Source organism: Prunus mume, linkage group LG2, assembly GCF_029339155.1.
Source record: "Prunus mume cultivar Tortuosa linkage group LG2, ASM2933915v1, whole genome shotgun sequence".
In the NCBI taxonomy this organism is placed as follows: Eukaryota; Viridiplantae; Streptophyta; class Magnoliopsida; order Rosales; family Rosaceae; genus Prunus; species Prunus mume.
This window is the reverse complement of record NC_142699.1, coordinates 15,375,577-15,394,109: the sequence shown is the minus strand read 5'-3', so window position 1 is coordinate 15,394,109 and position 18,533 is coordinate 15,375,577. Positions and strand designations below refer to the sequence as shown.

Genomic DNA, 18,533 nt, shown 5'->3' with positions numbered 1-18,533 from the left:
ATATTATGCACAAATGATTCAATCCTTTTGTTACTTTTATATGGCGTTAGAAAATGGTTATTGTTATGTTATTGTGTATTTTGAATGTCATTTGTGCTTTCTAGATTTGTAGTGTATAATTTTGGCCGTAATTGGAGGGTTTGGTAGATATTGTGCAATTGATTGAAGAAAATGGCATATTACCAAAAGTTATCATCTCAATGATTAATTTTTCTATGAAGGGCACACTTTAGACTTTTGCATTGGGTTTTAGATGAGTCAGGACTGATTTTGATTATTTGTCCTAACGAAACTACAGTTGAAAGATCATAAGAATAATTTTAAAAACTAATGAACAAAAATGCGAATTAGATCAAAATTCAAAGACGATAAAACCTAAAAACCCATAATTAGACATAATTTTTTGGTCAACCCCATAATTAGACATAATAGTTTGAAGTGAAACAAAGAAAAGAGATATATACAATACAAAAAGGTCCACTTGGAATTGGCAGCAAGTGGAGCTTCAAACGAGAAGAGACGAGACGCACCCTCTTATCTTTTAGGCTTCATATGATCACATTCACACGTACGCGTATACGTATTAGCTGATATAAGTCAGTCCCTTTGTTTAATTGTTAGAGCATTCACAGTATAGGGATGTAAATTTAGGGGTATAAAGTCATTTTTATATTCCTTTACACTTTTAGAGTGTAAATATGTTTTTTGCTCTAATGAGAGGTGTAAATTTGAGGGTGTAGTCGTAGGTCCCAGCCTTTTATGTTGACTTTTCTTTATTTTTCTTCTCTTTTCTCGGATGGATCCACTGCAAGAGATGTAAAAATAGATGTAAACTCATTGTGGTGATGTATATTTACATCCATTTACATCTTCCTATTAAACTATTCTAGTGACTTCGGAGTGTATATTTAACATACACCTCTATATATACACCCCCTGTAGATGTTCTTAGGGAAACAAATTAAAACAAAACTAATGGAGAAAAGAAGAGTATATAATAATAATATTAATGCATTATGCATGCTCTTGAAAAAATAATAATTAGACACATAATGAAAAAAGCTGTTATATAAACGAAAATTAAATAATGGCATGTTTAAAAAAAATATAAAAAAATTAGTATCGGGATTTGTGTGGATTGTTCTTTAGACATTAGTCATTAGTCAGATATATTTTTTTATAAATATCTATAATAAGTAAAAGACGATAAAATCATAAAAGTAACAAGTCTTTGCTATTTAATCTTAGGATACTTGTTTAATGATGTCATTGTCAACTTTTGTTGGGCACCGCCAGCCTGTGTCCATAAGATTAAGATTTGGATGTTACTTTTGTCGTGCCTGCGGTGCTGTGAGATTTTGATGGTACGAGACGAAACGAGACGAGACGAGACGAGGCTGATTGAGTACCATAATACTCTTTACGACATAGAAAGAAAGAAAGAGAGAAAGGACAATTCAACAATAGTTAGGATGGGAGGAAACAGAGGTTTTGTCAGTGAAGAAAGAAGAGAAAGAGAACGCAAGCAAGCAATGAGAAGGAAAAGAAAGCTGCAGCTCAACGTCACTTCTCCTTAGATAGAGATCTTTCCCCTGCGGCCGCTGCACTTCCCTCCCTCCCTCCACCTCTCTCTCTCTCTTTTTCTTTTCTCTGCCTCTCTACATATCTGTGTATATATTACTTTACATACATCCATACATACATACATGTTTATCAAACAAGAGCTGGCTGAGGCGGGTCACTGAGTCAGCTCGGCCGAGTTATGGGGTGCTGTGAGTCGTCGTTTATACGTGGACGTCAGCACCAGTACCTGCACCGCCGCAACACTACTGCCACCGACAACAACCAGGCTCCTCAAGCCTCCAACGGAACCGAGTCCGCGGGAGCCGTACTGGGATTCTCGGAGTTCTCGCTGGCCGACTTGAAAAACGCCACCAATAACTTCAGCTCCGACTTCATCGTCTCCGAGAGCGGCGACAAAGCCCCCAATGTCGTCTACAAGGGCCGCCTCCAGAACCAAAATAGTCCTAGTTGGATCGCCATCAAGAAATTTACCAAATTGGCCTGGCCTGACCCTAAGCAATTCGCCGTATGCTCACTATCTTCTCTCTCTCCCTCTCTCTCTCTCTCTCTCTCTCTCTCTCTCTCTCTCTCTCTCTCTCTCTTATTTTTCTCCCTCCATTTGCAATTTTGCTTAGGGTTGCCATTTCCAATTTAATTAGATTTCTTTTCTTCTCTTTTGGGTTGGGGGTTCAGGATGAAGCTTGGGGTGTTGGGAAGCTGAGGCACAAAAGGCTTGCCAATTTGATCGGGTATTGCTGCGACGGCGACGAGAGACTGCTGGTGGCCGAGTACATGCCCAATGATACCCTTGCCAAACATCTATTCCACTGTATGCTTTTAAAACAAGGAAAAAATAAAATTCTTTCAACAGTTCGATTTATAACTCTTCCTCTTATTCTTCAATGATTTTGTTTGATTCCTTTCCTCACCACCAACTCAATTCTTGGCTTTTATTTTCTGCACGAGAAATCAAATCGGTTTGACTAATTGCCTGAAATGTGAGGAGGAAAGGAACGCCCTTTTGAGTTTTTTTATAACTGTATTTTAAAATTGCATTGCGTTTCAGCGAGTTAGTAGAATTTAGAATTCAGCTATAGGGACTATTCAGTTGAGAGAATAGGAATACCATTGGTTGTATGTATTGTAATTTGTGTATAATCAATATTTGATGTGAAAATCCATGCAAACTTTAATTTGCAATTTAGGTTTGTTGTCAGTCCTGCAAAGATATATAACTTTCTCCTCTTTTCCATAGATGTTGATTTATTGGGGCATCCTGGCTTTTGAGAGCACATATGTTCTGTTTGTTATTTCCATTTCAAATTATGATTTCTATTTCGTTTTTGACCTCTCAGATTTATTGACTAGAGTTTTTCAAAGTATTTCGGATATAAAATTCTGTTCACACTTTCTTGACAGGGGAGAATCAGACCATTGAGTGGGCCATGCGGTTAAGGGTTGCTCTATACATTGCTGAAGCATTGGATTATTGCAGCGGTGAAGGCCGCTCATTGTACCATGACTTAAATGCATATAGGGTTCTCTTTGATGAGGTGCTGTCTCAAATCTTATCCCAAGTTTGAAGATTTAGTTTTTCAGTATTTACAAGAAGTAAAATAATGTCATCGCGTATCTTTTTTATTTTGTTTTTTTTAATGAGTAGACATTTCCTTTTGTGTTAAAATATGTCATCCCAAGAATACATGGATTTACTTGAGATCAAAGTGGTAATTTTGTGGATGGTCTTGGCAGAATGGTGATCCTCGGCTTTCTTGTTTTGGGTTGATGAAAAACAGTAGGGATGGAAAAAGTTACAGCACTAATCTTGCGTATACACCCCCTGAATATCTAAGAAATGGTAGCTGCTTATCTTCCTTCTTATTATCTATTAGAAATTTTTTGAGATACTCTTTTCGTTGTATGAGATAAATCTGAATCATTAAGAAAGTTTCATTTTTTAACACATGTGTCTGTAACAGTTTGGATATAATATAAAATGATTTGGGTGCAATATTCTTTGTCAATGTATGCTTCAGATATTTATGCTATTGTTTGGGAGGAATGCTTTGATGCAAATTGGTATGTCTTAAGGTTGTCGTAAGAGTTGGCAGGACGACGTTACTAAGTTTTATGCTGAAAAGAATTAAGAAGATTGAGATCCATGTAATTGGAAGATTTTTTAAAATTCCATGCCAATAAATACATAATTGAAACTGCTATTATGATATTTATTTATGTATGTGGCATTAACATGTTAGCGTACTCATCAATAACTGAGTTTGATGTTTCTGTAGTACGTAAGGTTTCTGATTGTGCTAGCAGACATAAGGCTGTCTTTAAATAAAAATAGTAATGTGAGATAACTTAAGAATGTAAACTGAACACATAGTGAGGCAATGAATAAGACTATTGGAAGCAGGTAAGCCTTGGTCATTGTTTTGAAAGTTTTGTGAAATGCCCTTGCTAGTTTGTGTAAGAAATATTTTGCTTCATAACTTGACATGATATAATGTGATAATTTTCACCGCATGGAGATTATGTTTTATGAAGAGTCCTTCTTGGCTTTATGAATTACTTTGACTTCCCTACCAACTATAATATGTGTATGCTGCAGGAAGGGTGACTCCGGAAAGTGTTATCTTCAGCTTTGGGACTGTCCTTTTGGATCTTCTCAGTGGGAAACACATCCCTCCTACTCATGTAAGTATTTTACCATGTCATGCCCTTGTTCTCCACTCACTCAGTTTGGAATGGACCCATGGTCTTTAAAAATTAAATTGCAGTTCTTCTGCCAATGAGTTATGCGGAAGTCCATACGCTGTATGGTAAATTGATAATAGAGGAGTTGCTTGTTCAAATGCCCCTAACTCGGAAGTCTTAGTACTCGGCAATAAGGGGTCCTTTGTCTGGATGATCTTTTAGTTTTTAATAAATAATTATGTAGGCTGACTTTGGATTACGGAGTCTCCTTATAATTTATGTTTGTGTTGCAGGCTCTTGATATGATTCGTGGCAAAAACATTATTCTCTTAATGGATTCACACCTGGAGGGAAATTTTTCTACTGAACAAGCGACTGTGGTTTTTGATCTTGCCTCACGATGTTTGCAATATGAACCCAGGGAGCGGCCAAATACCAAAGACCTTGTTGCAACAGTTGCCCCACTGCAAAATAAATCTGATGTAAGTCTTCCTGCCTTTTCTCCTCATGGATGCAATTTCATGTTGTTTTCGTTCTGTTTGTTTCTTAAACATTGCCTTTTTAAAAATATTATCACCACCAACATTCTGAACCAAAAGTAGTGCAACTATGCTCCCTAAATAAATGCAGTTTATTTTCTTTATACTTTTAACGTCCTTGTATGTTTCCTGTTCTTATCATTCTCTGTCAAGCAAAATCTCACTCCTTCCCAGTCTGATTTTGTTCCCTCAAAGCAATTTCAACTACCTCTACATTTTCTGAAACATGCGTAGTCAGCAATTTTTTATAAGGACAATGCTTTGTAGGTTCCATCTTATGCGATGTTGGGAATTCCGAAGCACGAGGAAGCACCTCCGACTCCACAACATCCTCTTTCTGCCATGGGCGATGCCTGTTCAAGGATGGACCTCACAGCCATCCATCAAATTTTGTTAATGACACACTACAAAGATGATGAAGGAACCAATGAGGTAATTGGATTGTGCACAGGTAGGTTCAGATGGTTCTCTGATGCCTCTCTGAAACTGTTTGTCTTTGTGCTAGTTGTCTTTCCAAGAATGGACTCAGCAAATGAAGGATATGTTGGAGGCGCGAAAGCGTGGTGACTTAGCATTTCGTGACAAAGATTTTAGATCAGCAATGGACTGTTACTCTCAGGTATGCATTCTGCAATAGGAGGTAGAGTATGCATTCCTGTCCCCCATTTAACAAGTTTACACTTGATTAGTATTTTAATGCCACAAGGGTCAGGCACTTCATTTCTTCTCTCATAGATAATGAGTTCCGAACCGGTATTCATATCAGAGACTCTACCTAATAAAAAAGCTGTTTTCCTATTAGAAAATAGGATGGCCATCTTAATTTATTTTAGGGTAATTGCAACTATGCATAATTAATTTCCTTCTATTTATAATGCAGTTCATAGATGTGGGGACCATGGTTTCTCCGACTGTCTATGCACGAAGAAGTCTATGCCATCTGCTTTGTGATCAACCAGATGCTGCCCTCCGAGATGCAATGCAAGCGCAATGTGTCTACCCTGACTGGTCCACAGCATTTTACATGCAGGCCGTTGCTCTTGCCAAGCTAGATATGCACAAGGATGCAGCTGATATGCTGAATGAGGCTGCTACCTTGGAAGAGAAAAGACAACGGGGAGGGAGAGGATAGATAGATAGAGAGGAGGAGAGGAAAGACAACGCTGAATGAAATGCCTTGTAATTATTTTTGTGACACAATTGGCGCCATAGATTTTTTATTTTTTACTTGGTTCTTTTTTGTATTGAAGCTGGAGCAGCAGCAGTTGTAACAAAACATGTAGATCATGTATGATGGGGTAGGGGAAATTTGTCAGTCCAACTATTGTGCCATTATTTCGCTTCCTAATTTCATTGAAAAATTAATTGGTTCGTAATGTGTACTTGTGTATATGAACTTTATAATACAACATTTTTACGCTGACTGATAATACATGAATTTGCTCGAGTGTCCCAACTACGCAACATATAGCTCAGCTTTCCCATCAATGAAGAGGCTCATGAACTCTTCACCATCAACAGTTTCCTTCTCCATGAGGAGCTGGGCTAGTTTGTGGAGGATATCGATGTGGGTTGTGATGATCTGCGTGGCCCTTGAATAAGCTTTCTCTACCAACTCCCTTACCTCTGCATCCACAATATCAGCAGTTGCCATGGAGTAATCTTTTTGGGACGACATCTGCAATTGAAACACATATACAAGCCATGGGCAGTTAGTTAGTTAGCTAGCTCATCTTTTCCATCAGTTATCTTGCATCCCACGGGCATAAGTAAAACACACATCAAACGAGAATAATCCATTAAAGTCTAGCCACTGCTCTACCTGTTGACCTAAGAAGGGATTGCCACCACCAGCACCGATAGCAACTTGTCCGATCTTTTTGCTGAACCCAAATCTCTCAACCATCTGCCTTGCCACCCTTGAAACTTGCATAAAGTCACTTGATGCCCCTGTTGTCACATTTTCCTGACCAAAGATAACTTCTTCGGCAACCCTGCAATGCCAATAGTGTGAGGACACAATTTCTCATACGCACTAGGATTTTTAATTCTGAAATTGAAACGCTCTTTTAGGACATTAAAACTGAAGAGTTTATAGAACTAACCTTCCACCAAGGGCAACAGCCATTTGATTCTCCAGGTAGCTTCTACTGTACAGTCCAGACTCGAGTCTCTCTTCACTTGGAGCAAAGAAGGTTAGACCACCGGCTTGGCCACGAGGGATGATGGATATCTTAGCTACAGGATCATATTCTGGCATTAAAGCACCAACAAGAGCATGCCCGGCCTCTGCAAAGAATAGTGATAGATGAATAAACAATCCCAAAAAAAAAAAAAATTTGATTGCAAAATAACAAGTTCTATGGGATGGGGAGAACGGGTCTTGTTCTATATACCATGGTAGGCGACTAATTTCTTCTTGTCTTCTGAGACCACAGCATTTTTCTTCTCAGGTCCAGCAATTATTCGCTCCAGAGCATCAGAGATCTCATCTTTACTTATTTCTTTGAGGTCGCGTCTGGCTGCAAGAATGGCAGCTTCATTCATCAGGTTTTGCAGATCAGCCCCCGTGAAACCAGGTGTTCTCCTTGCAATCTTTTCAAAGTCCACATCCTTTGCAAGTGCCTTGCCTCTAGAGTGCACCTGCCATTAAAAAAAAGAAAAAAAGAAGTGCTTTAGTTGGGAATATGGGTACAGAAGGTTTGGATTCTCAGAGACTTGAAACATTGCACTCTAGCTTGTTGAACTGGAATACATAATTCTACTGAAACAACTTTTAACCTCACTAAAACATGAAACAAATATCTAGATATGCTTAATTAAAACAAACGAAAAAATTCGATTTATAGAGATACCTTGTGTGAAAAATAAGAATAGATACTATACAAATGCATACATATGTATGTATAGATTTTATGCTTCACAAGACACACTGAATTAGTGATTAAACAGACTTGAGATACATACATACATACATCAGCTGCTCATGTTCTTGTGTGTCAATAAGCATACTGTTTTGTTAACGACTAAATTATCTACTATGGTCCGTGGGAAAGGATGAGATAAAATGAAATGAAGCCAATTGAACTGATAGTGTAGGCATTGATTAAGATTTAAAACTCACTAACCTGCAGGATCTTAACTCTCCCAGCAACATCAGGCCTGTCCACGGTCACCTGTCGGTCAAACCTACCGGGCCTCAACAAGGCCGAATCAAGAACATCCGGCCGGTTGGTAGCCGCCAAAACTATGACACCGGAATTACCCGAAAAGCCATCCATCTCCGTCAACAGCTGATTAATGGTCTGCTCCCTCTCATCATTCCCACCTCCCATACCTGCTCCTCTCTGCCTCCCCACCGCATCAATCTCATCAATGAACACAATGCACGGCGCTTTCGACTTGGCCTTCTCGAACAAGTCCCGCACTCTCGACGCACCCACTCCCACAAACAATTCCACGAACTCTGAAGCTGCGCAAGAGAAAAACGGCACCCCAGCCTCGCCGGCTACGGCCCGAGCCAGAAGGGTCTTGCCGGTACCAGGTGGACCCACCAAAAGACAGCCTTTTGGGATTTTGGCTCCAAGGGCAGTGTACTTATCTGGGTTCTTCAAGAAATCAACCACCTCCTGCAGTTCCAGCTTTGCTTGGTCAGCTCCAGCTACATCAGAGAAACTCACCCCCGTCTCTGGAACTTCTTGGAATTTGGATTTGGACCTTCCGAAGTCCATAGGCCCACCAAGCCCACCAGGCCCTCCGGGACCACCTCCCGCTCGCCGGAAAAGGAGGAACAATCCCGCGAAGGCCAAGATTGGGAACAACAAGTTCCCGATGAAATTGAACAATCCATTGCCCGAATCGCCCTCGGACACTGAAATATCGACGCCGTTCATGGCCAAAATATCGATAAGGTCCGGGTCATTGGGAACAATGACGGAGGCTCGTCGGCCATCCACGGCAGTGAGCTGGAGGCCAGAACCGTCCTTGCTGAACCTGACTCTTTCGACCTTGCCCTTCTTGACTGCGTTCAAGAAATCGCTGTAGCGCCATTGGCTGCCTTCAGGGAGATCAGTGGCGGCCTGGGATTGGGGTTTGGGGGCTGTAACGAGGAGATTCTGAGAAAAAGGGGAGGAGGCGTTGGGTTTGGTAGGCTGGGCTTGGAGAACAGGTGGGGGTGTGGGGGTGGGTGTGGCGTCTAAGGCTAGGGCTTGTGGGGTGAGTGAAGTGACTGAAGAGAAGAGTAAGGCAGCTAAAGTGGCTTGGGATGTTGCGGATTTGAGGGGCTCGGAATTGGGTTTCTGGTTGAAAATGTTTTTGGTGGTAAAAAGGTTTCTCTTGGAGAAGAAGGGCAGAGGAATTGGTGCTGATGTGCATCTGGAGGTGGTTTTTGGGGTTGGAGGAGAGTGTAGGATTCTAGTCCCAAAAAAGTTAGAAGAGAGCAAGGTGTTGGTGGTTGAAGCCATGGCTCGGAAGAGCAAAGGAAGTTGGTGTTTTTGGTACTCTCTCTTCCCCTCCGCTCCTTCTTTACTTGTGTTATCTCTTCACTAAATTCAGCTATCTTCCAAATAATAAATTCAGATTTGCGTTTGCCTTTCCCTTAGGATATTACACTCACCGGACGGGTAATGAATTATCATACTTTATAATGGAGGGAGTGTGAGTGTCAAATCAAATACGTATATCGTGGCAAAGCTTCAAACGTAGAACTTTTGCTTCTTCAAACAGAGTTGAAGCAAGCCACACCATAAAAATGATCAACTTTGGACGCTTCTTCGGCTGTGCCTACGTGTTCGACATGCTATCCATTCATTATTTCATTTTCTTTTTATTTCATTTTTGGTTTTCTTTGATTTGATTTGATATGATTTAAAACAAAAAACCAAAAAATGCAGTAGAAATGAAGCCCAGCTCGATTCATATCATATGATTTATGGGCTGATCATTTGTTGGGTCATGAATCTGGAGTGATGAGCCCATTGCTTTTTCGTATTTGGGCTACATGAACAAAGAGATTGTCAAGGTCATTCTCTCTCTCTCTCTCTCTCTCTCTCTTTTTTTTAAGACAAGGAAGAAGGAGCTAGCTAGCCCTGACTCTGTGTGAACGTGAATGAACTTTGACATGATCAACTTCTTGGAAGGTCGGTCGTTTAACTTGTCCAACTGTGGATTTTGGTGTCAGTATATATATATATATATATATATATACAAACATGTACTAAGTCGTACGTACATTGAGAAAACAAAAGCATATGCACAGAGACAAGAGACAGCACTGTAAAGTAAATGAAGTGATCATTTTATAACAAAGTCTTGATCATTGATTAATATGTTCATCAGAAACATCTCTTGTCTGGTTTCTAACAACCAAAACCAGGCTGGCAGCCTTCCCTCGTGCATGTATGATTAGCCTTATGGCTCTAATCACCAACAACAATATCTCCTACTCCGATATCCTACTGGATATTTTGTATATACATATATACATTCATTTCTGGAAGGTTCGAACAATACAAATTGGTGTCCCTTCCTTCCCTTAGGTTAGGCTTAGCTGTCCTGTTAACTATACAAAGGAAAGGGATCTCCAACTCTGTCCGTACTCATCCAAAGGATTCTTCCGAGTCCTTTCCTTTCCATGAAGATCTCAGATCCAAGTCATAATATTATTCAGCCTAAGGCTAAAGCTGTGTCTTTCTTTTAGCTTCATCACTATGTAGGGTAGGGTCAGACGATGTAGATGTAGAGGTATATATCGCACACTGCAAACACTAGCTACTGCATATCATATCCACAACCACAACTCTCTACGTACCTTAAGCTTAGCTACCACCTACTACGTACATCATCATCATCATCCTCATCTCACTCAAAGTCATCAAATTAAGAATAGTGACCATGGCAATCGCATGTCCAAACTTTGAAGCTCTGAAAGACCTGCACAACTCTGCAAATAACCTTCTCTACTCGCCCATGATCCAACAAGGACTCGTCCATGACAGACAGGAGAAATGGGTTCATCAAGTCTCAGAAGCATCTCTGCGAATGTTGGATGTGTGCGGCATTTCCAAAGACCTTTTAATGGTAAAAGAGCGTCTCCGAGACCTTCAATCCTTCTTGCGCAGAGTAAGCAGCGACCAAGAAGCGGATATTGATAACAAAATGGGAGCCTACAATTGCTACAGGAAGAAGCTCAAGCAAGAGACGCTCAAGTGCTTGAATTCTTTCAAAGGGATCAAAAAGAACAAGTCGTCCATGTGTATCTGTACTGCACAACCACTACTAGAGTCATCCCCCATATACATGGACCACAACCTTAGGGTGGTGGTAGATGTGCTGAGACAAGTGAGGGTGACCGCCGTTTCCATCGTGGAGACTCTCTTGTCCCTAATTTCCATACCTTGGCTCGACCGGAAATCAGCTACTAGTACTACCAAATCCATATTCATGAAGGCCAAGTTCATGCGTCCAAGTTGGAGTTGGGGAAACAGACAGAGAGTGTATGACATATGCGACGCAACCGCGCTTCAAAGTGCCAGCAAAAGATTGGACGCTGTAGAGATTGCCATTCAAGATCTTGAAGCCGAGTTAGACTGCATGTTTAGGCGTCTGATCCACACCAGAGTTGCGCTTCTCAATATACTTACCACCACCAACTAGCCAGCCCCCTCCTCCCAGAGTCCTAGGCCTAGCTAACTACCTACTATCAACCCAATCCTTCTATTTTTTGTTTTGTTTTTTATTTGAATATGTTAACAAATTCTTTGATTCTTTACAATTGACTCATTTTTTTCATATTATTCACACCTGTGAGACCGTTTTATCCTATAAAACGAGTTATACATTGGCTAAACATTTCGCATACCACCTGATTTTCCTGTTTTATTATACATATGATGTTTTGGAACTGTTCATAACACAGTGAACTTTCAAATGAGTTGCAAAGAAAGAAATGAAGTCAAAGCAAAATGCAACTAGTTTCAACCTCACAATGTGTTTACAGGATAGCAGCATACAAACATCATAAATTTAACATTCTGAAACGTAGTTTCATGCCATCATGCTCATCATCTCTTTCTTCACAATCACTTTATTAAACAGAAATCAACAAACAAGTTCCACACGACATTTTCATTAGTATCCCACCGGAAAAGCCCTTTATGATTCCAATTCTTCGCTCTTCAACAGGACCCCTGCAACAATACACTAAAGATGATTTCATTTCACATTCCTTTCAACGCAAATAAATTACTTATTGAAAGTCTAATTGATAAATAAATTAATTAATAAACCGAAACACAAGCTAACAAAGATAAGACAAACCTAACATAAACTGTAACCAGTATGTAAATACTTAAGCCTGGTAGCTAGGAAACCCACAGATTTCCCATATATATAGCATCACAATCCTTGCATCTACCACATTCAAGAACCCATAACTACTAAGCCTAGTGCATGCTTCTAAATCAAAAGACATGTGATAGTTAGTGAACAGTGTGAAAGCACGGCTACAACATTGCCAAGTTTGTAGCCAGGTCTCTACTCTAAATAGGAGTTCATGAGGATGACTCCCACTCCCCAAATAATAAGTATCACATAAAGCAAATAAAATACAGTGGATATTACGAGTATAAGTGCTAGTCAAGTAGTTATAGCTGAGACAAAAAAGGATGACCAGTACCTAATGATCACCATGGGAATGATCACCATGCCCCTCCCACGGATGTCTCCAACCCTAAAAGACATAATAAGAAAGTGAGTAATGTAAGTATATCGAATTACAGAGAAATTTGAAACAGGAGAAGCTCTTACCAGAACTACAGGACCATCTTGCTTGGCCCTGTACAGCACCCAAAACCTGATAAATTAAACAAAACCAGTAAGCTACAAAGAATTCAAAAGGAGAGAGAGTGCGAGGCGGAAACATAAACTCACATGCAATATTTATCCTTATAGTTGCAACACAGAGAACCAAAATTCAAAAGGAAGAAAGAAAAACTATAACTTAGTGGTAGACTTAGATGAACCGAGTAATGATTCATTACTGGAATATTTGTATGCACGAATCACCTAAAGAAAACCTCAATCCCCTACTTCAACTTTATCCCATATTGCACGATTCCAATTACTGGTGTCTTCTATGCTAAAAATCAAGCACCAAAGCCACTAGAAGTCGGCCTAGAATATAAGCTTACCCACAAGGAAAATACAGAAAGTAATGTTTGATACTATGGTTCCATTTCCATACAACCTTCTCATCAACCAAATGTTACTCACAACAAGAAATCCTATGAGTCAATTTCAGCTCCCAAGCCACCCAAATTCAACAGCCAGATACCCCAACTTCAATCCCAAATGTTTCAGTGAATTCTCATTTCTTCCCGTTAGCATTTCTCCATGTCTAAGTTGCCCCCAAAAAAAAACGATGCTTTAAGATAAACAACAAGGCACGCAGATCGGATATGACAAGGTGCATTGAATTGAATGAAATTTGATCAATATTTGAATTGTGCAAATTCAAAATCAGTGGAATATAAGTGTAAGATATAAAACGGAGTCAATCAGTCAAGAAGAGTTGTGAGAAAGATGAAGAAAGAGTATGTAGACAGAGAGCTGAGGGATTACCACATCATAGCACACATGCCTTTGCCGGTGAGCGCGTGCCATCGCTTAGGCTGATGCACCGTGAAGCCCTTGTACGTAGTGCCCTCTCCATGTCCTCCCCCCATTTCCTAGATCACTCACTCACTCTGTCTCTCTCTCTCTGCGCGCAAGGAGAAGCCCTAGACTCTCAAATCTCAAATCTCAATTCAGAAAATGCTCCGCACCTGACAACCCATCTGTCAACCAGAACTGAGCTGACCCAGTTTTGGTTCTAAATTCTAATGAGTCGACGAAGTTATGGGCTTCGCTTCACCAATGTTGCTCCAAACCCAAATCGGCTTACTGAACCAGAGCCCAAGAAAAGGCCCATTTTAAAAAGCGAGTTTTTGTTCTGCCATGCCACCCAGAACTGAAAAGTCATAATTGGCTCGATCGGCAACCAGTATACATAGTAAATACAGAATTGTGATCTCTTTCCAAAAGAAAAAATACAAAACTGAATGAATGAATGATGTGACCACATACATTTCATTACGCATTGGTTTTTGGGTAGTAGAAGAAAGAGGAAGAGACATTTTCAAACAACATAACATAAAATAATTTATTTTAATATGTGTGAGACATGTCGCAGGCACATATAAAACAGATTGAAAATAAAAAATATCCACCCCCGTTCATATAAAAATCATGCACTGTGTAACCCAATTAGTGTTCAAATTCCATTGTGAGTAGTCTTTGTTAGTGTACGATTTGTGATTTTTAATATAAATCTATACCAATAACATTTGGCAATTGAATGCCACCATAAGTCATTCCTGCTCGAAATTGGGGATCTACTCTAACCCAGGTAGTAAGGGCAAACCATAAAAATGTTTGGGTCATACAAGTATTTGAACATGTGTGTCCCGTGCACAATAAGAGAAGACGAGAAAAACCGTGTGTCCAGTGACCAAACAGGTGAGCGGTCAAAGGTCAAATATTCAATTTGTAGTGGTTATAAAAGGAATCTCGCATTTTGAAACGTTTGGATTGGACCAACAAACAAAAAAGAAATTTTGGAAAGAAAGTCGAAAGGCAACTCTTCTCTAATCTAATCCTAAATCGCAAATTGTAGTGATGACGACGACGGCGGTGATGGGCTCTGCAAAGGCGGATGGCAGAAGCGGATTTTGCAATTACAGCTCGACATTCTACAGCAAGCGCAAGCCCATACCACTCCCTCACAACGATTTTTTGGACATCACCACTTTCATTTCGTCTCAGGCCCACCGTGGCACCGTCGCCTTCATCGACGGCTCCACCGGCCGCCAACTCACCTACGCTCAACTCTGGCGTGCTGTGCGTTCAGTTGCCTCCTCTCTCGCCGACATGGGCATTCGAAAGGGCCACGTCGTACTGCTGCTGTCCCCAAACTCCATCTTCTTCCCGGTGGTGTGCCTGGCCGTGATGTCGCTGGGTGCGATTATAACAACCACCAACCCCCTCAACACGACCGGCGAAATTGCCAAACAAATCGCCGATTCCAAACCGGTGCTGGCCTTCACAACCCGTCAACTCATCTCCAAACTTGGCGGTTCAACTACTAATCTCTCCATCGTGCTCATTGATGACGACGAAATTAAAGCTCCTAATCATGGAAATGGAAAAATTGTGTCGACCTTGGCAGAGATGATGGTGAAAAAGGAAAGGCATGGGAGTAGCAACGGAGGATTGAATTTGAAGGAAGAAATCAATCAGGATGACACAGCGACTCTGCTCTATTCGTCGGGGACTACGGGTGCGAGTAAAGGCGTGGTGTCGTCTCACAAGAATCTGATAGCGATGGTGCGGGTCGTTCTCAGCCGCTTCAATCTCGACGATGGGGTGGAGAGGTTCCTGTGCACGGTTCCCATGTTCCACATCTACGGCTTAGCAGCGTTCGCCACGGGTCTACTGGCCTCCGGATCAACAATCGTGGTTCTCTCCAAGTTCGAGATGCATGACATGCTGTGGGCCATCCAGAAGCACCGTGTCAGTTACCTTCCGCTCGTTCCTCCCATACTGGTTGCGCTCATCAACGCTGCAGATCAGATCAAGGCCAAGTACGATCTGAGTTCCCTGCGCAGGGTTCTGTCAGGTGGGGCCCCACTCAGCAGGGAAGTGATTGAGGGATTCGTGGAGAAATATCCGAGCGTCACCATTCTTCAGGGGTACGGATTGACGGAATCAACGGGCGTGGGAGCGTCGACGGACAACCTGGAGGAGAGTCGAAGGTATGGTACGGCGGGGCTGTTGTCGGCGAGCATGGAGGCCAAGATTGTGGACCCGGACAGCGGTAAGGCACTAGCAGTGAATCAGACGGGTGAGCTTTGGTTGAAGGGTCCCACCATCATGAAAGGTACAAGGCTAGCCACAGCCACTCACCATTTGCTCTATTATTTTATTTATGAATTGATTGGTAATGTCACTAAGATATATTTGAAGTATCTAATATTAATATTACCCAAAAGAAAGTATCTAATATTAATTATTATTATACAAGCACGAGACAGATAGGGAGATTATTGTAATTAAATTAAAGTACTGGATGATATAATTACGTGTCTCTCTTAAACAATAAATAAAGAGCTATATATACTACTTAACTAGGAGTTGAGACGTCTAGTCTCTTCTAGCTATAATGCAATGAAAAGTTATTTCTCTTGTCACTGTGCTATTCATCGAAATAGCGTTGCATGAAAATCTCTTGCTTAATCTAAAGTGAATTGAAATTATTATATATGCGGTTAGTATTGGTTGAGTTTCATATATTATTCATTTCCATTTTTAATTCATAATGAATATATGTTGGTTTTGATTGATGACGTATTTTATTTACCTTGGAGTGGTAATGTATAATATTTCATGGGTGGGTTGGTACGAGTGCAGAGTATTTCAGTAACGCAGAAGCCACTGCAGCGACCCTTGATGCACAAGGATGGTTAAGAACTGGAGACCTGTGCTACATCGATGAGGATGGATTCATTTTTGTGGTTGATAGGTTGAAGGAGCTCATTAAGTACAAGGGATATCAGGTAGTTTTGATTATATATGTGCATGCATATGGGATAATGGGATGGAAATGTGTATGGCACATTTGATAATTTGTATACACTCGTTTTCCAAATAGCTCTAGTTTTTTTGTTTGTAAGGTAAGAAATATTTAGGAGATGTTTGTTTATCGATCGCATGCGGCATACCTAATCTAATTCGATGAATATTAAAATAATACAAATTTATAAATAAATCCAATCCTAAACATGTATTTATAAAAAAATTCAAACACTATTTAAATATAGAAACACACTTAAAATCAACCTCAAAATTAAGAATTGTATATTTTTTGAGTGTGTTTATAAATGGGTTTTGAGTGTGTGTAATGATGGGTTTTTAGTGTGTTTATAAAGTGTTTTGAGTGTTGGATTTTTTTATAATTTCAGCCCCCATTTTGGATGTTTTAGTGAAACTCCCAATTAATAATTATGTGGATGGTTTAGGTCCCCCCTGCGGAACTAGAAGCTTTATTACTGACGCACCCTCAAATTGTTGATGCTGCTGTTATACCGTGAGTCTTTCTCCATATTTTATTACGGCAACAAAGCAAGTATCGAATTAATTACATACCTACAAATCTCCTATTTATCCTTTCCGTACTCAATCTGTTTGAATATTTGTAAATGTTGTTGGCAGATTTCCTGATGATAAGGTTGGACAGTATCCGATGGCATATGTGGTAAGGAAAGCCGGAAGCAATTTGTCGGAGAAGGATGTCATGGAATTTGTCGGGAAACAGGTGGCGCCGTACAAGAAAATCAGGAGAGTGGCGTTCATAGCTTCCGTACCTAAGAATCCATCTGGAAAGATTCTCAGGAAGGATCTTATTCAGCTTTCAACTTCTTCTTCTTCTTCTTCTAAACTTTGACTGCTGCAAATTAATTTGGAGCTAGCTTTCGCATGCGACAGGCAGTGGAAGGATCCTTGAAATAACATGGGATTCTCTCTCTGCATCCCAGCCAGAGCCATTTTCAATAATTCCTATGATATGTTATGTGTCATGTCATGTAATCTTTGCTTTCGTTCCTACTATGAGATATATCCATATCCAATCAGCACATTTATGTGGTTTTGTTGGAACGTGGAAAATGCTGAGCACCTTCTTCTTCTTCAAGCCCTTAACCTTAGCGCGCTGTGCAAGGCAAGCACACTGTGCAGTGCATATGCACGTATGAGTTGTTTGGTATTGAAATTGAATGAAGACCAAGTGGGCTGGCTTATCCTTGCAAGGCAATCAAATCTGCTGCCTGGCCTCTGGGCTTTTTCTTTAAAAATCTATTGAATTGAAACCAAACAAGTGGCCCAACTGTAACCAAGACAAAATTAAGTCGCGCCATGCTTTACTTGTTCACTTGCTTATCGCGTGCGCCATCGTCTCTAAACCTAGCTAATCCAGCAGATTTTGTTTACAAAAAAATTCAGGTTTCTTAAACCTAATCCAGCAGAGGCAGAGCCGCAGAGCAGGTATTGAAGTTACCATACCAGATCGTTCGCTGTCCCCAGAGTTATTATTACTGATGCTCTAATTATTTATGCATGCATGATTACAAAGCTTTCGGGGAGAAGTGGATGGATGCTTCCAATCAAATAATTAACAATTTGGATGGATGCTTCTAGTAGTTATAGACATATAAGCTACTAGAAGGCATGTATAACGCGCTTGTTTGACAATCCTGCAATTGAATTTCCTGAGATTGACTTATGGACTGCGTCTGAGCACGCTGCTGCATGTCCCCATTGCTACAGAAATTATAAATGTTATTGCCCCTCTGATTTCAAACGCATTTTTCTAATCCCACAAATGTGGAATGACATGGAAAGGTTTCCCCCGGTTTTTCAAACTTTCTGGAAAGATGGCGTTGTCAGAGCGTCGTGGCAAAGAGGTAGCTTATCCAACAAAACATATTTTTATATTCACAAATTGCAAACTGATGTTACAGTTCGCTCATTGATAGCAGCTCTTGTTTTCTTCTTCTTCTTTTTTTTGGGAGGGAGGGAGGCAGGGGAGGGAAATAGTCCCAACATATATATATATATATATATATATCACTAAAAACATCA

The 18,533-nt window shown here is 40.4% G+C and overlaps 5 protein-coding genes across 6 annotated transcripts; 3 read left to right on the top strand and 2 right to left on the bottom strand.

Annotated features, from left to right (window-relative positions):
- The first annotated feature begins 1,434 nt into the window (after nt 1-1,434).
- Nucleotides 1,435-6,178, top strand: LOC103321156 (serine/threonine-protein kinase BSK1-like). Its single transcript, XM_008222932.3, has 9 exons — nt 1,435-2,089; nt 2,257-2,392; nt 2,983-3,116; nt 3,316-3,421; nt 4,178-4,263; nt 4,557-4,745; nt 5,070-5,234; nt 5,308-5,421; nt 5,683-6,178. The coding sequence occupies exons 1-9, from the start codon at nt 1,763-1,765 to the stop codon at nt 5,932-5,934; spliced, it is 1,509 nt and encodes a 502-aa protein (XP_008221154.1). The 5' UTR covers nt 1,435-1,762; the 3' UTR covers nt 5,935-6,178.
- Nucleotides 6,127-9,519, bottom strand: VAR1 (FtsH extracellular protease family). Its single transcript, XM_008222933.3, has 5 exons — nt 7,931-9,519; nt 7,199-7,445; nt 6,908-7,091; nt 6,625-6,796; nt 6,127-6,480 (listed from the first exon to the last, which is right to left on the bottom strand). The coding sequence occupies exons 1-5, from the start codon at nt 9,263-9,265 to the stop codon at nt 6,259-6,261; spliced, it is 2,160 nt and encodes a 719-aa protein (XP_008221155.1). The 5' UTR covers nt 9,266-9,519; the 3' UTR covers nt 6,127-6,258.
- A 1,052-nt stretch (nt 9,520-10,571) lies between these two features.
- Nucleotides 10,572-11,456, top strand: LOC103321370 (DUF241 domain protein, putative (DUF241)). Its single transcript, XM_089044415.1, has one exon. The coding sequence runs from the start codon at nt 10,695-10,697 to the stop codon at nt 11,454-11,456; it is 762 nt and encodes a 253-aa protein (XP_088900541.1). The 5' UTR covers nt 10,572-10,694.
- Nucleotides 11,457-11,749: 293 nt separating this feature from the next.
- Nucleotides 11,750-13,656, bottom strand: LOC103321158 (NADH dehydrogenase ubiquinone 1 beta subcomplex subunit). Of its 2 annotated transcripts, none has more exons than XM_008222935.3 (4): nt 13,422-13,656; nt 12,609-12,654; nt 12,478-12,531; nt 11,750-12,002 (listed from the first exon to the last, which is right to left on the bottom strand). In XM_008222935.3, the coding sequence occupies exons 1-3, from the start codon at nt 13,523-13,525 to the stop codon at nt 12,478-12,480; spliced, it is 204 nt and encodes a 67-aa protein (XP_008221157.1). In that variant the 5' UTR covers nt 13,526-13,656; the 3' UTR covers nt 11,750-12,002. The 2 variants fall into 2 exon arrangements, with proteins under 2 accessions (XP_008221157.1, XP_008221156.1); XM_008222934.3 differs by having other exon boundaries at nt 11,750-11,989; nt 13,422-13,654.
- Nucleotides 13,657-14,405: 749 nt separating this feature from the next.
- On the top strand, nt 14,406-17,586 carry OPCL1 (OPC-8:0 CoA ligase1). The gene is made up of 4 exons (XM_008222936.3): nt 14,406-15,777; nt 16,308-16,453; nt 16,916-16,983; nt 17,109-17,586. The coding sequence occupies exons 1-4, from the start codon at nt 14,517-14,519 to the stop codon at nt 17,338-17,340; spliced, it is 1,707 nt and encodes a 568-aa protein (XP_008221158.2). The 5' UTR covers nt 14,406-14,516; the 3' UTR covers nt 17,341-17,586.
- Nucleotides 17,587-18,533: the final 947 nt, after the last annotated feature.

What these genes read in the sequence shown, in the direction of transcription:
- LOC103321156 (XM_008222932.3), top strand. Translation starts at nt 1,763, where the DNA reads ATGGGGTGCTGTGAGTCGTCGTTTATACGTGGACGTCAGCACCAGTAC. An exon ending in ATAGGGTTCTCTTTGATGAG is followed by an intron (nt 3,117 to 3,315) that starts GTGCTGTCTCAA and finishes TGGTCTTGGCAG; the next exon opens with AATGGTGATCCTCGGCTTTC. An exon ending in CCCTGAATATCTAAGAAATG is followed by an intron (nt 3,422 to 4,177) that starts GTAGCTGCTTAT and finishes TGTATGCTGCAG; the next exon opens with GAAGGGTGACTCCGGAAAGT.
- LOC103321370 (XM_089044415.1), top strand. Translation starts at nt 10,695, where the DNA reads ATGGCAATCGCATGTCCAAACTTTGAAGCTCTGAAAGACCTGCACAAC.
- VAR1 (XM_008222933.3), bottom strand. Translation starts at nt 9,265, where the DNA reads ATGGCTTCAACCACCAACACCTTGCTCTCTTCTAACTTTTTTGGGACT. An exon ending in GAAATTAGTCGCCTACCATG is followed by an intron (nt 7,092 to 7,198) that starts GTATATAGAACA and finishes TATTCTTTGCAG; the next exon opens with AGGCCGGGCATGCTCTTGTT. An exon ending in GCTGTTGCCCTTGGTGGAAG is followed by an intron (nt 6,797 to 6,907) that starts GTTAGTTCTATA and finishes TTGGCATTGCAG; the next exon opens with GGTTGCCGAAGAAGTTATCT.
- LOC103321158 (XM_008222935.3), bottom strand. Translation starts at nt 13,525, where the DNA reads ATGGGGGGAGGACATGGAGAGGGCACTACGTACAAGGGCTTCACGGTG. An exon ending in GGCATGTGTGCTATGATGTG is followed by an intron (nt 12,655 to 13,421) that starts GTAATCCCTCAG and finishes TTAATTTATCAG; the next exon opens with GTTTTGGGTGCTGTACAGGG. An exon ending in AAGATGGTCCTGTAGTTCTG is followed by an intron (nt 12,532 to 12,608) that starts GTAAGAGCTTCT and finishes TATGTCTTTTAG; the next exon opens with GGTTGGAGACATCCGTGGGA.
- OPCL1 (XM_008222936.3), top strand. Translation starts at nt 14,517, where the DNA reads ATGACGACGACGGCGGTGATGGGCTCTGCAAAGGCGGATGGCAGAAGC. An exon ending in GGGTCCCACCATCATGAAAG is followed by an intron (nt 15,778 to 16,307) that starts GTACAAGGCTAG and finishes GTACGAGTGCAG; the next exon opens with AGTATTTCAGTAACGCAGAA. An exon ending in TTAAGTACAAGGGATATCAG is followed by an intron (nt 16,454 to 16,915) that starts GTAGTTTTGATT and finishes TGGATGGTTTAG; the next exon opens with GTCCCCCCTGCGGAACTAGA.